A 16,629-nucleotide genomic window follows, 5' to 3' on the forward strand; every position below is an offset into this window, starting at 1 on the left:
ACTTTTGCCTAGTAAAAGCCGTATGTGAAAAACCACGGCACGTGTCATATTCAACAGTGAGAGACAAAAAGCTTTTCCTCTTATGATCAGGAACAAGACAAAGATGCCCACTTTTGCCTCTTCTATCCAACATAGTACTGAAGTTCTATCCAGAGCAATTAGGCCAAAAAAAGAAATTAAAAGGCATCTATATTGGAAGGGAAGACAGTTATCTCCATTTGTAGATGATATGATCTTATGTGTAGAAAATCCTACAGATTCCACCAAAAAAAACCTGTTCAAGGCTAATACATAAATTCAGCAAAGTAGCAGGATACAAAGTTAATACACAAAAATCAGTTACTTTTTTTTTTTTTTCTGAGATGGAGTCTCGCTCTGTCACCCAGGCTGGAGTGCAGAGGCATGATCTCGGCTCACTGCAAGCTCTGCCTCCCGGGTTCACGCCATTCTCCTGCCTCAGCCTCCTGAGTAGCTGGGACTACAGGTGCACACCACCACACCGGCTAATTTTTTATATTTTTAGTAGAGACAGGGTTTCACCGTGTTAGCCAGGATGGTCTCCATCTCCTGACCTCGTGATCCGCCCGCCTCAGCCTTCCAAAGTGCTGGGATTACAAGTGTGAGCCGCAGTGCCCGGCCAGTTACATTTTTATATACTAATAGTGAACAGTCTGAAAAGGAAATGATGAAAATAATTCTGTTTACAGTAGCATCAAAAATAATAAAACACTTAGGAATTAGCCAAGGAGGTGAAAGCCTTGTACAATGAAAACTAAAAAACATCACTGGAATAAATTACAAGATAAATGAGAACAAATTCATCCTTATGGGTTGGAAGACTTACTATTGTTAAGATGTCAGAATTACCCAAACAATACACGTTCAATATAATCCCTATCAAAATCCCAGTGATTTTTTTTTTTTTTTTGTAGAAATAGAAAAACCCTTGGCCAGGCGCGGTGGCTCACGCCTGTAATCCCAACACTTTGGGAGGCCAAGACGGGCGGATCGTAAGGTCAGGAGATCAAGACCACCCTGGCTAACCTGGTGAAACCCTGTCTCTACTAAAAATACAAAAATTAGCCGGGCGCGGTGGCGGGCGCCTGTAGTACCAGCTACTTGGGAGGCTGAGGCAGGAGAATGGCGTGAACCCGGGAGGCGGAGTTTGCAGTGAGTGGAGATCACACCACTGCACTCCAGCCTGGGCGACAGAGTGAGACTCTGTCTCAAAAAAAAAAAAAAAAGAAATAGAAAAACCCATCCTAAAATTTACATGGAATCTCAAGGGACCCTGAATAGCCAAAACAGTCCTTCTAAAGGAGACCAAAGCTAGAGGACTCGTGCTTCCTGATTTCAAAACTTACTATAAAGCTGTACTAATCAAAACAGTGTGGTACTGGCATAAAGACAGACATATAAACCAATGGAAATACAATAGAGGCCACAGAAACATACCCTAACATATATGGTCAAATGATTTTTTTTTTAAGAAATGGGGTCTTGCTGTATTGCCCAGGCTGGATTCAGGGTCCTGGGAGGATCAAATAATCTTCCTGCCTCAGCCTCATGCACCTCTCTTGTGGTCAAATGATTTTTGACAAGGATACTAAGACTACTTGGTACGAAAAGGACAGTCTTTTCAAATGATGATGCTAAGTTGCCTGTGTTGCAGGAAGACAGATCAGGCGCCCGGGGCATATTGGCAATTTGGGTGCTGGTTTCTGAGGGAAAATATTAATCCATAGTGCATTTTTCATCTAAGCTTCCTCCTGATGGCGTTCCAAAGCAAGTGTTCCTGTCCACCTACTTTTTTCTTTTTTTGGTTTTTGAGACAGGATCTTGCTCTGTCTCCCAGGCTGGAGTGCATTGGCATGATCATGGCTCACTGCAGCCTTGACCTCCTGGGCTCAAGCAATCCTCCCACCTCAGCCTCCCATGTAGGTGGGACCACAGGCGAATGCCACCACACCCAGCTAATTTTTTTGGTTTTTATTTTTTAAAGAGATGGGATCTCACTGTGTTGCCCAGGCTGGTCTTGAACTCCTGGGCTCAGGTGATCTTCCTGCCTTGGCCTCCTAAAGTGCTGGGATTACAGGCATGAGCCATCGCACCTGGCCTTCTACCCGCTTTCAAGATCTATTTAGATGAGACATATGTCTGACTGAATGGGCTAGGGGAAGGCGCAGTTCACAGATTGCTGTGTAAGATTCAGAGATTTGCACGTTCGCTGGTATGTTCATGGTGCATTGGTTAGGGAGAAAATGAAGCTTCACTCTGATGCCATACTCTCGAAGTGTCATTCTTATTTTGTTGTTTTGTTTTTTTCTTTTTCTGTTTTTAAAGATGATTCTCCTTTCTACTCCCCCAGAAACATCCAGCTACCTCTTCTAAGAACTAGAAATTTGAGTGTTCTCATAGCCAGCCAGAAGTCAGTGACAGCCTTCAACTCTTGTTGTAAATAGAAACATAACCGTGTCCTGCATGTGCTTCAGAGGCCGTCTCTGCAGTGCCGTCCTCCACAGACAAGGCCCATGCGGGGCTTATGAGTCAGCAGTCCGCTGCCGTGGACAAAACATGCAGGCTGGAGTCAGCTGGCAGAGACTCACAGATGCCTGGAAACCTGGCATCACCTCCTCTTCCTCCCCGCAACCCCCCTGCCCGGCTCCGCACTTCCTCTACCCCTTCCTTGCACACCTTGGCTTTTCAGTTTCTGGGATTTCTGGCACCTTCCTGCCAGGTTTCCTGGTCAACAGGTTCCTGTGATTATGAACCGTACACAAGGTGGTGCAGGCCAGGCCAGGAGGAGCATGATCTGGCTTTGACCTTCAGGAATGAGGGAAATGGGGGCGGTAACAGGAATAGCCCTGCTCCGCCGTGCTTCCCGGCTGCTGTCAGAGCCAGTGAGAATGCTGGGTAAGCCCCTTGCAGAGTGAGACAGGCCCAGCCCAGCAGAGCCACAGAGCAATGCTGTCACACTCTGGAGGAGTCTTTGCGCTGCAGTCATTCAGCCGCAAAGCAGGAAAAGTGAGGCAGCCCAAGGGAATTCATCTTGTGTTGTCTTACCTTGAGTGCCGGTCGCATTGTTCCAGGAGCCAGCCTGCCTCTGTTCATCTGTTGTCCCCAGTGCCCTGCAGGTCGAAATGTCTTCGGCCAGAGACTTAGTACTTGCCTGCTGGTTGGCTCTGCAGCTCTCTGGGAGCTCTGGCTGACATCTGTTAATTTAAGTGTTTTTCACTAGCAGAAGGATTGGGGACAGTTATTAGTGAAGGCGTTCCTCTGTAGTGGGGTTTGATTTGAAAGTTCTTTATGGTGGTTAGCAGCTCTTCGGAAGTGAATTATTTCAAACCGAGTGGGTTACAGCTAACCAAGGGGTTGTCAGCTCACACGGAAGAACTCTTCTTGGGAAATAAGTGCCCAAGACCCTCTTTCAAGGGAGGTGTAAGCCAGGGCAGGCACTATGACAGGAAGGGTTTTGGAATTATGGGTTGCAGGATCTTTAATGTCTTGACTTCAGCAAGAATGTCGTGGTTCTGAGCGCTCTGAATCCTGGCAAGGAGTCGAAAGTGGCTACTGTTTAGGAACAAAGAAAAGTCATTTTCTTCTTTGACATGAGGTAGCGGTGGATGAGACCCAGTGTATGCAAAGCTTACCAAACACTGTGACTCTGGTGTTTAGGTTGACTGAAGGCAGGCAGAGCATACAGACAGGGTCCGGATTGTGCTGTGCCGTGCCGTGTGCTTCTCAAAGAGCAGGTAAAGCCTCCAAAGTCCCCACAAAGAGGTCAGGAGGCAAAGAGGGCCCCTGATGTAGAAAATGCTGCGGGACCTTTGTTTCTAGTCATGGGCTGTCAGCTGCCACCGTTTCTCCTGCCTTCGCATAAGCACATTTGCTCTTTCCTGCCCTACAAGCCATCTTTTGACTTTCTGACATTTCTAAGATAAGCCTTGACTTGTAAGAGAAACAATGGGCCCTTTTTAGGAACTGTAAAGTACTTATCTTTCTGCTACCTAGAATAAAACCTTTCTTTTTGGGGGAAACTGAGTGTTAATTCTAGTTAGCTCCATTTCTTGCTGGCCTCCTAGCCATGTGGCTATTGGGAGAAGCTATATGTGTTAACAGTGTATTGTTTTTTCTGGATTTGTTTTGTTTTGTTTTTGAGACAGGGTCTTATGCTGTCGCTGAGGCTGGAGTGCAGTGGCACAATCTCAGCTCACTGCAAACTCTGCCTCCTGATTTCAAGCAATTCTCATGCCTCAGCCTCCTGAGTAGCTGGGATTACAGGCGTGTGCCACCCTGCCTTGCTAATTTTTGTATTTTTTGGTAGGGATAGGATTTCATCATGTTGGCCAGGCTGGTCTTGAACTCCTGACCTCAAGTGATTCACCCACCTTGGCCTCCCAAAGTGCTGGGATTACAAGCATAAGCCACCGCACTGGGCCAACGGTGTAGTTTTTAATATCTAGAGCCAAGAGCGGTTGTTGAGTACGTGACATATTTGAAGCGAAAAGCCGAGTCAGTGTGTTCTGTCTGCAGTGTATCCTCCACATTATGTGATGAGTGTTGTGTCTGTTGACATAGAAAACATAAGGCGGAGAGGGCAGTTCCTTGTATTTAGTTATGACTTTCTCTCATGAAACTTAAGATGCATCTCATTTGGTTTGGTTTAATCCCATGATACCATGGTGAGGTGCAGAGAGAAGTGGCATGTCATTTCTACTTCACACTGCTGCTCAGTGTCTTACCCAAAGTGACAGCTTCAGGGCCTCTCCTGTGTCATTCTGGAACATGGCGCCTGTCTTCTGAGAGTTGGTTTCAGCAGCACCTGCAGCTGAATAGTGGGTAGTTTCTTGCTTCTACATGCCTCCTGAACACAGTGCATCAACCACTCCCTTCCTCTGTCTGCGCCCAACCCCAAGGGTACATCTTTAGAGCAAAGTCCAGTCCAGTTGTGTTGGTCAGCCTCGTGGTAAATGGGTGATGTGCCTGTGCTGGACCGTTGTGATGTGAGCACCAGGAGCAAGTGCTGTGGGCATGTGGATTTCTCAGCAGTAGCCTTGGAGAACTTCAGAAGTGAAGAGTCTTAGGGGTGCTGTCTAACCTACTTGCCTTACACACAGGGAAACCAAGGGTTGGTGTGACAGTGCTAACCCCGGGTTGTGAGCGGGATCATGCCGCTGGGGTCTGGCTGTGTGGGCTCAGCCCTGTGGTCACGCTTGCCTCGCCACCCTGACCCACTCTCCACTCTCTAGTTTTGTCCTTTGTACTTTTGCCTCCCAGTACAGTTCCAGTGGCGAGGATTCACCAGATGTGACGCCAAAACGATTCCGCAGACTCACAGGAGCCGGTGGGTGCAGGTGGGGAAGGTGGCTCGCTCTTTCACCGGCACCGAGGAGTGCTTCTATTTTTAATCCATTGGCCTGATGTCTCCGTTTAATCTGGGGCCTAAGCTGGAAACCTGGGAGTCACCCTTGCCTCTTTGATCCCTATGAGTCACTCAGGCCTGCCTGTGTCACTTTCCCATGTCCTGCACCTCTTCCCTGCCTGGCTAACATTTATGCTGAGAGACTCAGCTGTCACCTCTCAGAGGCTCACCTTCAGTGGGGACCCCGCTTCACCACCAATAGTGACTTAGATCCTCTTTCTCTGTTTCCCAGCTCCCCTTGTGTCTCCCTCTTTAGTGGCACTTGGTACGGTCCATCAAGACATTCTGTGTCTGTGTCTGCCTCATCTCCTAGACTATCAGATCCTTGAGAGCAAGAACCATCCTGCTCACCTTTCCAGCCCCAGTGTCTCGTAGTGCCTGGAGTATTGCAGGTGTGCAGTCCATACTTGTGAATGGATGACTGCGACACTTGAGAACTCTGCTTTGAAGAGGAGTATGTCTCCTGGAGAATGTTTGTAGACAGAGAAATACTAACCGTCTTTTTCTTTCTTTTTGTCAGATTAACGTGCCAGTGTCAGGTGGACCCACAGCCATCCCACCGCCCCCTCTGGGAGTGCTGAGAGTGAGGCAGCATGGAGGAGAGGAAGCATGAGACCATGAACCCAGCTCATGTCCTCTTTGACCGGTTTGTCCAGGCCACCACCTGCAAGGGAACCCTCAAGGCCTTCCAGGAGCTCTGTGACCACCTGGAACTGAAGCCAAAGGACTACCGCTCCTTCTATCACAAGCTCAAGTCCAAGCTTAACTACTGGAAAGCCAAAGCCCTCTGGGCAAAGTTGGACAAACGGGGCAGTCACAAAGACTACAAAAAGGGAAAAGCATGCACCAACACCAAGGTAAGCTTTGATCCTGTTGGGCCCTGGGGTCACTGACATGAGGATTCATCCAGATGCCAAAGAGGAGGATTGAGTTAGAGGTAGGCTGAGTGAGCACCAGGCAAAGTCTAGCCACAACCTAGCACAGGAAATCAAGCTTTGACCTGTTGAAACTTTGTGGATCTCTTACCTCTTTTTGTTTGACTTGCATGACCCAGACCCTATTTTAAGCGTATTTCATGTATTTACATATTGAACGTTCAAAGTTTCAAGTATTTAAGAACAACCAAAGTCAAGTGGCATGGGAACTTTTTATTTTGCCAAAGCTCTCTTTTGAACCTCACGTGGTTCGGAGGATGCAGGTCACTTAGCAGGGACGTAGCCAAGCCCTACTGGTATCCTGTCTGAACACGGCTTTGGGGTTCTTGGCATGTCCTCTTTCCAAAGTCATCGTTCCATACTCAGTAACTGGTAAGGTATGCTATTTGCCAGCTTGGGATTTGCCACAAACTTTCAACCTCTTCCCATCCATGTTCCAAAGGTCTGTTTTGATTCATAAGCAGGGACTTTGTGAACCAAAGTATTTCTGTTGCTTTCTTCACCACGTGGAGAAATAGGTAGGCCCTATTTCTCGAAGCAGGTAGGCCCAGGCAAAGACATGAGTTATGCACTTGCCTTTGTTGGGGTAGCTGCAAGGAAGCGGCTATGGAGAGATACATTTCCTACTTCCATCCTTAGAAGAACACCTAATGTGAGAAGTTTGGAACAAGCTAGCAGGGACACAAATTTGCAGATGACTTCATGGCTATGTTATGTTCTTTCACGAGCTTTAATTTGTGTAATAGGGGTTACCTAGAGCCCCACCCCCAGTGGATTTGCATTGGGGTAGATATTCATCAGCAAAATTCAAGAACTGTGAAGGTGTGACATTCATGAGTGAGTACTGGACTCTACTAAGAGAAAAACAAAGCCAAAAGCATTGCACGTTTTCCTTCTGCACACACAGAGCAAACTACTTAAGATATGTGTCCAGTCTCCTGCTGAGTACTTCTCTGGAGTGTGGATTTTCAAGATCGTATTCCTGGACTTTCAGTCTAGAAATGGGGATTTTGGAACTCTTTTCAGCACATAAAACTTTGTCTTGAAAATTGCTTCCTGGGAATCATGCGTGTGGTACATTCATTCCAGCAGGCTTGAGATTGTGTACATAGGACTCTGTATCTCTTTGGACAGAAATCTGCCTGACCTAGAAACCTTCCAAACGGTCCTCTCTTGTTGATGTAAGATTGCATTTGATTTTCATATCGTTTGTTGAGATGATGGCCACTTAAATATGCTGCAGATCAAGGGCCTTCCAGGCTGTCCAAGGTGAACAGGTGCCGGGCTTGTGTCTAGCACTGATGGTTCTGTCTTCTCCATTCATGGTGATCACTAGCTCTTCTCTTCAGCCATGGCAGGTGTTCTGCTGTGACCCACATAGGTGTGAAGGTTTCTTGGCAGTGGGGAGAATAGCCCTATTTCAGGGCTTTAGGGAGTGATGATCATACGATCATGAGACTTCTTTAGAATTGTTTGTTGGAAGTGCTGCCTGCCCTGAAAGCAGCTGTGTTTTTCAGTGTCTCATCATTGGGGCTGGCCCCTGTGGTCTCCGTACAGCCATCGACTTATCCTTACTGGGGGCCAAGGTGGTTGTTATTGAGAAACGAGATGCCTTCTCCCGCAACAACGTCTTGCATCTCTGGCCATTCACCATACATGATCTACGAGGTCTGGGTGCCAAGAAGTTCTATGGCAAGTTCTGTGCCGGAGCCATCGACCATATCAGTAAGTAAAACTAGCTTTCCTGTAAGGTTCCACCCTACCCCTCGCACATGTGTTCATTAGAAAGAGATAGGCGGATTAGCTGAGGAATTCATATGCCGCCAAATTTCTTCTAATCTCATTGCTGTCTTTCTTGTAGTAAGTGCACTCATCTTGAAGTAAAAACACCTGCTATGCAGTGGTTCTGTAATTTAGGACTCTTAAATGTGAGCATATCGGTAACCTATGAAATTGTGGGGTTTGACCTGAGGATTTCTAAGTTAGGTCTTGGACTCTTACTGAGCTCTTGCAGTTTGCGGGATGGGCACTGGGGCCAGGCACTGGGGAAACGATGACCAGTTTGGGCCCAGACCCTCTGGTGGTCCTTCTTGCAGTGGCAGAAGTACACAGGCGTGCAGCTGTCTGTGCTGTGACCTGATACGTGCTCTACTAATATAAGCACAGAGTGCTGTGGGGACAGAGTCCTGGGGGAAGCCACGCTTGCAGAAGGAGCAGAGCCCTGGCCGGGCCGCTAATGGCAAGGGGATAATGGCATCCCTCTGGTTAGGTGGTTCTTGTGTGGTCTGCAAGCCCTTGCTGTACTTTTCTCACCTCCAAGCTCAGCCCGGGGCTGTGCTTTTCTGAGATCCTACAGGGTATGAATACAAGTTAATGCAATCAGCGGTGTTTGACTGTAAGTGGCCAGAAAAGCAATTCAGAACAGACAGTGTGCGTTATGAAACTGAAGGCTTTTTATTGATTATCATTAATGCTTTCAGGAAAGCTTTATCAAGGAGCCTTTGTTCTGAGCTTCTCCAGATGTGTCCTGTAAACACATTCAGTCATGGAACCTTTTGCTGTTTGCAGCAGCTGTGCCAATTTATCAGACGCTGGCTGGCAGTCACCACATTCCACTGGCAGAGGAAGCGCTGTGCCCATCTGTTGGCTGTAGTTTATAAAGCATCTTGGAACCCACAGTTCTCTGCGAAAATACTATGCTAGTGCAGAGTTTAACAAGTCTTTGGGAGTGGGACTCAGAAGGGTGGTGGCTGTGGTAAACTGGGGAGAACAACCAAGATGACGTGATGAGGGTTTGCATTGCTCCTGGCACATTAGACCCAGTTAAGTTTGGTCTTAAGAGAGGACCAAGGGTCATTAACTCAGTGGATTTGTCTGCCTTATTTGTGGCAAGATTCATCTTAGGGTTGAGAGGGTCTTCTACCAGGGCCTAGATCTTTATCTCTACACCTTAAGTCCCTGCCATGTCTGGTGCCTACAGGTGCTCATGGACGTTGAATAAATCAATCAGTCTCACTATGAAAATAAGCAAGATTGTCAGTCATTCTGGCCTCAGTTTCCATAGCTGTAGACCAGGAGTGGCAGGGGGAATGGGAGGAGGATCTGGTGGGATTATGATTTCCCTTCTTGCCTTGTAAGAATGTGTGATGATCAACCAGGGAATGGGCTGAAAGAGACGCCCGTGGGCGGGGAGGTCATGCAGCAGCTCTGCATCTGACTGTGGGCTGTACCCTGTGGGTGCATCTGCCTCCTGACCTAGCAGGATCAGAGATGCCACCAATATGGCAGCCCCGAATTGGAAAGATGGAAAGGGATCTCCTGTAGGCCACAATCCCGTGTTGTCTCCAAGCTTTTGGTTGTTTAGAACACTGAACCCAAGAGGTAGGAGTGTCCTGTGTGTTGCTCTAGAACATCTTTTCCACTGGGTTATATTTGCCTTAAAGAAAGGAAGAAGTTACGGAGTGTGGCTTCGGAATGTCTCCTGCTACAGCAGGCTTTGGGAATCTGAATGAAGGGAGCGTGGGTGGTGGGGTGGGAGCCTGAGCCGCGACACGGATGGATACCCCCTTCTCCATGTGTTCCCACCAACACCATCTCTGTTTTCTCCCAGGTATCCGTCAGCTCCAACTAATACTTTTGAAAGTAGCCTTGATCCTAGGCATTGAAATCCATGTCAATGTGGAATTCCAAGGACTTATACAACCTCCTGAGGACCAAGAGAATGAACGTAAGTTATACTGGAGGAGTGAAGAAGGCGTGAGAGGGTGTTGATGGATGAGGAAGATGAGATTGAGGGAGCAAACCAAAGGCCCCTGAGGGCTGCTTCCAGAGCTAGCCAAAGCCTGTGCCTGTGGGGACGTGGTCTGGATGCAGCCTTCGATGTCGCAGGTGCACATGTGGTGGGCCCTCTGCAAGGCTTCTTTCCTTCTGTGGTTTGTCCCCACTGCTTTTTCTTTTTTAGACGAGAGTCTCACTCTGTCACCCAGCCTGGAGTGCGGTAGCTCAGTCTTGGCTCACTGTGACCTCTGAGCAGTTCTCCTGCCTAGGTCTCCAGAGTAGCTGGGGTTACAGGCGCACGCCACCACGCCTGGCTAATTTTGGTATATTTAGTAGAGACAGGGTTTCACCATGCTGGCCAGGGTGGTCTTGAACTCCTGGCCTCAAGTAGTCTGCCAGCCTCTGCCTCCCAAAGTGCTGGGATTAGAGGCGTGAGCCACTGCGGCCAGCCTCTGTCTCCACTGCTTCTACACATAGTGTTTTTGGCCCAGGGTTTTGTGCAGTTCACATGACTGGGTATCTAGAGATGGTCCTGGCTGTGAATGTGGTCTGGGTGGTGACCCCCATTTATTTGGTTTTGGTCCACAGGGATAGGCTGGCGGGCACTGGTGCACCCCAAGACTCATCCTGTGTCAGAGTATGAATTTGAAGTGATCATCGGTGGGGATGGTCGGAGGAACACCTTGGAAGGTATTGGTCTGTGCTCCTCTGCCTGACTCATAGCAGAGGGGAAAGCGGATGCTGTCCTACCCCTGGGGTGAGACTGTGTGTGACCAGGGTCCTCTCTTTTGAGAGCCTGAATGTGTGCTTCCTGCCCTGATGGAATGGCAGGTCCTGCCTTCCTCTAGCCAGCTGGCACTCAGGCCGCTGCTTTTATTTTATTTAATTATTTCATTTTTGAGACAGGGTCTCGTTCTTTTGCCCAGGCTGGAGTGCAGTAGTATGAGCACGTTCACTGCAGCCTCCATCTGCCTGGTCCCAAGCGATCCTCCCATCTCAGCCTCCTGAGTAGGTGGGACTACAGGCGCGTGCCACCATATCCAGCTAATTTTTATGTTTTTTGTAGAGATTGGGTTTTCCCCATGTTGCCTAAGCTGGTCTCGAACTCCTTGGCTCAAGCAGTCTGCCCGCCTTGGCCTCCCAAAGTGTTGGGATTACAGGTGTGAACCACCTCACCTCGCCCAGGCTGCTGCTTACAGGGCACTCTTGCTGGGGCACTAGGAGACGAGCCATACCTTGAGTGGCTGGCACCTGTAGGACTTAATCTACATATTAATAAGCAGGTACTCCCCCAACACATCCCTTTTTTAAAGAGGAATCCCTGGTACTAAGTAATATTCCGGCCAGTCAGATTTCAAATTGTTGGTTAACGGAGACTTTGACTTCGTTCCTGAATTTTCATATTCCTAGGTAGGTAAATACCTTGTTTTCATCTGCAGAAGAGCTGCCCTAACTTTCCCATCAGTTCTCATCCCCAGCTTTCCCTGATGTCTTTATGAGCACCCCCACTTTCATTTGAAGTGATCTTCCTTCTCTAGCCAGCGATTTATCACCTCCCTCCAGGGTTTCGTCGGAAAGAATTCCGTGGCAAACTGGCCATCGCCATCACTGCAAATTTTATCAACCGAAATACAACAGCAGAAGCTAAAGTGGAAGAGATCAGCGGTGTGGCTTTTATATTCAACCAAAAATTTTTCCAGGAACTGAGGGAAGCCACAGGTTGGTGTTGATGTCTCCGGAGCCTAGGATAGAAACTTAAATAGTCCCTGGGGACGTTTTCTTGGGGGGTTGGTGGGATGAGTGGCCGTCGGGGTGTCTCCTGCACTATCTGCCCCTCCCGCTCTTTTCACTCCTGTGCCTTGTTCCTAGCGCAATGCTTCCTGCAGAACTTGTCTCCTCCTCGCGTATTCTTAACCTCCTCACAGTGACTGGGCTGCTCTGGGTTTTGTTTTTCGTTTGAGACAGGGTCTCGCTCTGTTGCCCAGGCTGGAGTTCAGTGGCGTGATCTCAGCTCACTGCAGCCTCGAACTCCTGGGCTCAAGTGATCCTCCCATCTCAGCCTCCTGAGTAGCTGGGACTAAAGGCAAGAGTCTAATTTTTCATATTATTTGTAGAGGCGGAGTTTCGCCATGTTGCCCAGGTTGCTCCCAAACTCCTGGGCTCTACCTGCCTCAGCCTCCCAAAGTGCTGGGATTACAAGCATGAGCCACCACACCCAGTCTGAGTTTTTTTGTTTGCTTGTTTATTTGTTTTAAAGCGTTCGTTCTGCCTCCACTGGTTCTTCCCAATGCCTGCCCTGTGCTGTGATGCTAAGTCATGCTGCTTGGTGTAGCTGCTGGCCGGTGGCTCCCTGGTTTGGTTGGGAAGCTGACTTTAGGCCTTTTAAGTATGTAGTCTTCTTCCTGAGTTCCAGCTCAGGCTTGAAGGCAAACCATGTGTCAGATAGCAGTGAGATTGTTGTATGATAGGTTTTGAATAGATCAACGTGGATATTTTGCTAAATGTGCCTTCATTCTTTTGTTTTCTAGAACTTGATTTCTTTCCATTACATCTATTTTTTAGACTAATTGAATTAGAAAGTCAGTAGTTCACTCTCTGCTTCCAGGCGTCAAGTTGTCTATCCTGTTCTTAAGAATCTAGGAGATTCCTCCAGCTTCCTTGATGACTGTCCCGAGAGGCTTAACCCGATAACTAATCCAAGCCCTCTTTAGAGGTTAGCCTCTTTTTTTTTTTTTTTTTTTTTTTTGCTTGTTTTGTTTTTATTCCCGTCCCTCCAGTTCTGTTTCCTAGCAGTCATTGTTTTTAGGATCGTTTGGGGTGTTGAGTGAATACGGAGAAACAAAGCTCCCTGTATTTCCATGAACTAATGATGCAGGACGTGAGAATCTGGGCTTAGACACCTTTCCCTGCCTGGAGTCTCAGGCGCTTGTCTCTGTAGTCCTGTGTGTAACCTTTCAGGCTGCCCTGATGCACCTTCATCTCAGCAAACTCTTACATGCACACATTTGTCTTCTGGCCCTAGGTATTGACTTGGAGAACATCGTTTACTACAAAGATGACACACACTATTTCGTTATGACAGCCAAAAAGCAGAGTTTGCTGGACAAAGGAGTGATACTACATGTGAGCCACGGATTTCCTTCAAAACTCTTTCTTATTGAAGTGGTTAATATCACCAAGAGAGAGAATTGTCTGATGGGTTTTTCCTGCAAGGGAATGAAAATGAGTACTGAACGCATCTTCTGGTAACCCCTGATGTTTTCCAGTTTAGCGTGAACAACTCTTACTATGGCTGATTGCAAATGTAAATAAAAATGGGGGGAGAATAGTGTAATGAACCCTCACGTACCCACCATCCAGCTTTCACAGTTGTCGACACATGGCCAGTGTTCTGTCAGTAATACTCCAGCGCACTCCTCCTTCACCACGGGATTCTTGCAAAGCGAGTTTCAGATGGCATTTCATGCATAAACATTCAGTTTAATGTTAGGTGATGGGGTTTCTGGTTATTGTTAATTCCATATCTGACTGATGATTGCTTGGTTGAAGAATTATCTTCTGGGAGGGAGAGTGATAGAGGGAAGGGAGTTTGACCAAGAAGCAATGATTGGTGTTTATGGGAGCCTGATGAGGGTTCTCGTGTCACTGCAGATACAGCTTTCAGAGGTCCAGGCAGCACTGACAGGATCAGGCTACACTTAGGCCTCTTTATGACCACAGAACAGGTCTGAGTGTCCATCCTAGCCAGGTCCAGCTCACCTGTTTCTAGGTGACTGCATGGCATGCCCTGAGACGATGGCCTGAAATATGAAGTCAGAAGACCACCACGTGGATGGTCCCTGAAGGAGAGTTTTTTAAGTCTCGCCTGGTCTCATTGGTCTCAACGTGAGAATCACTGTGCTCATGTGATGAGAAGAACGGAAGCAGAGACACCAGTTGTGCTGATTCAGGCCTGTGCAGTTCCCACAAGAGTCTCACAGCTGAACTTCAGGGAGTCCTTTGTCTTTGCAGGGTGGTGTGAATGCAGTCTCTTTAGTCTGAGCTGCAGTACTATCTTATCTGACAGCAGAGCGGGGAGTGAGCTGATGAGCACGTGCCAGTGGCAGAGAGCTCCCTCTTTCTACCCAGGAACCTTGAGCTGTTTCTCAGCACAGCCATCCTGTGTGCCTTCAGGGAGAACCAGGACAAAGCTGTTAATACAGCCCACTCTCCCAAAATCATAAGCAAGACGTATCCGGTTAGATGCTTTCTAAAATTGTCTTGCTGGTTATCTGGGACTACATCAGGGTTGTATTGCTGTTAGTAAGAAATAGCCAGTGAAGCAGTTCGTACGCCTTGAGACAAGGTGAAGACTTAAATCTGCCACCTAGGCAGAACTGTGGTTATCGGTCAGCATTCGATAGGAACAGTCTAGAATGCCAAGACCTGGTTTACTTTGCCTTCGTGTTTCTTTTTTTTTTTTTTTTTAAGAGGGCAGAGGCCATACCTTCGGTGTATGCTGTTAAACACTAAACCCATGTGGCTACTTAGTGTTGAACAAACAGTCTTTCTAGGACCAACCTGAGTGTTTGTGTTTTGGCTTTAACATCTTGTAGTGGTGGCTGAAAGGACCATCAGGGCCACTTAGAAACCGTAGGCCCCACTTTCAGAGAATAAAGACTTGGCTCAGTGTGCCAGGAACCTCCAAAACAGAAAAGGAGTTTTTCAGTCCTTTGTTCTTCTTTGTTTGTGGGTTTCTATGGAGTCCTTCAGAGTCTCATTTTACTATTTTGAAACCCTCTGTTTCATTTTCAACATATTCCTTCCCAGCCTCCTGAACTACCATTGCTCCCACCTCCATGTCTTTTTGGCACTCAAGCTTTTTTGGTTTCTTCCTTTGGGTGTCATGAGTTACGCAAGGCTGAGTGTTTCATGTGGTCCCATTTGACAAAAGCCATTTACTACCCGGAAGATAATGAAATGCCCTTTCAGTTCACAAAATACTATCACGTATGTGATACTCAGAACAACCCTGAGGCAGATAGGATAAGATCAAAGGAATAGTAATTATTCCAAGCAAATGGAAAAGCCATGACTGTGTGTTTTAGGCAGCAAGGTCTATGTTCTCTTGGGAATAATCCAACCCCCCCCCCTTTTTTTTTTTGAGATGGAGTCTTACTCTGTCACCCAGGCTAGAGTGCAGTGGTGCTATCTTGGCTCACTGCAACCTCCGCCTCCCAGGCTCAAGCAATTCTCCTGCGTCAGCTTCCCGCGTAGCTGGGGTTACCAGCGCACGCCAGCATGCCTGGCTGATTTTTATATTTTTAGTAGAGACGAGGTTTCACTGTGTTGACCAGGCAGGTCTCGAACTCTTGTCCTCAAGTGATCTGCCCGCCCCAGCCTCCCAAAGTGCTGGGATTACAGGTGTGGGCCATTGTGCCTGGCTGCCTTTCCCCTTGCCCCTTTTAATGGTATAAAATTTTGGTTTTGTTTTTTTTTGTTTGTTTGTTTTGTTTTGTTTTGTTTTGTTTTGTTTTTGAGACAGAGTCTCGCTCTCTCGCCCAGGCTGGAGTGCAGTGGCGCGATCTCAGCTCACTGCAAGCTCCGCCTCCCAGGTTCACGCCATTCTCCTGCCTCAGCCTCCCGAGTAGCTGGGACTACAGGCGCCCGCCACCACGCCCGGCTAATTTTTTGTATTTTTTTAGTAGAGACGGGATTTCACCAGGTTAGCCAGGATGGTCTCGATCTCCTGACGTCCTGATCCACCCGTCTCGGCCTCCCAAAGTGCTGGGATTACAGGCTTGAAAGTTTTGGTTTTGGAATGTGGAGTCCCTTCAGGGGGAAGGAGAAGCTGTGGCCCTGGGTCATATAGGATGGTTCTGGCCCAGTGCCAGGGCTTCTCCATCCCTACCCTCCTCTTTCTCTCGAGACAGGACTACGCCGACACAGAGCTCCTGCTTTCCCGAGAAAATGTGGACCAGGAGGCTCTGCTCAGCTATGCCAGGGAGGCGGCAGACTTCTCCACCCAACAGCAGCTGCCGTCTCTGGATTTTGCCATCAATCACTATGGGCAGCCCGACGTGGCCATGTTTGACTTCACTTGTATGTATGCCTCCGAGAACGCCGCCTTGGTGCGGGAGCAGAACGGACACCAGTTACTAGTGGCTCTGGTCGGGGACAGCCTCCTAGAGGTGAGTGCTAAGCATGGCAGCGCTCTGTGGTGGGGGCAGGAATAATTAGGAGTGAATCTGGGCATCCTAGGTCTTGGAATGAGCGTCTGCAGTGTTGTACAGCACAGGTAAACCCCCTGCAGGGAGTCACACCAGGAAGTAGGGGAGCGCTACAGGCCACTGGGAGCCGAGGCTTATTAAGTATGAATGGAAATTCTGCACCTTTTTTGACTTGCTCCCTACCAATCGGGGAAGCAGAGCAGTTTGTTATTGAAACAGTTGCCAAACGCTACTGTCAACAGCAAACTCTTTGTTCCCTAGTTTATTTTTCCTGTTTTGAAAGGTG

At 48.0% G+C, this 16,629-nt stretch overlaps 1 protein-coding gene across 31 annotated transcripts in view; it reads left to right on the top strand.

Annotated features, from left to right (window-relative positions):
• Positions 1-16,629, top strand: part of MICAL3 (microtubule associated monooxygenase, calponin and LIM domain containing 3) — a 233,143-nt gene that overhangs the window by 108,222 nt on the left and 108,292 nt on the right. For 28 of the 31 annotated variants that reach the window (XM_074004491.1, XM_074004508.1, XM_005568032.4 and 25 more), the window contains exons 2-8: positions 5,943-6,279; positions 7,875-8,082; positions 9,968-10,084; positions 10,723-10,824; positions 11,698-11,853; positions 13,157-13,257; positions 16,047-16,304. In XM_074004491.1, coding sequence (XP_073860592.1) covers positions 6,016-6,279; positions 7,875-8,082; positions 9,968-10,084; positions 10,723-10,824; positions 11,698-11,853; positions 13,157-13,257; positions 16,047-16,304 — 1,206 coding nt within the window. In that variant the 5' untranslated portion in view covers positions 5,943-6,015. Of the gene's footprint in view, positions 1-5,942; positions 6,280-7,874; positions 8,083-9,967; positions 10,085-10,722; positions 10,825-11,697; positions 11,854-12,739; positions 12,848-13,156; positions 13,258-16,046; positions 16,305-16,629 lie in introns of those variants that run through there. The other 3 variants (XR_012419026.1, XR_010578455.2, XM_074004512.1) reach the window with 2 other exon arrangements.

Source organism: Macaca fascicularis, chromosome 10, assembly GCF_037993035.2.
Source record: "Macaca fascicularis isolate 582-1 chromosome 10, T2T-MFA8v1.1".
NCBI lineage: Eukaryota > Metazoa > Chordata > Mammalia > Primates > Cercopithecidae > Macaca > Macaca fascicularis.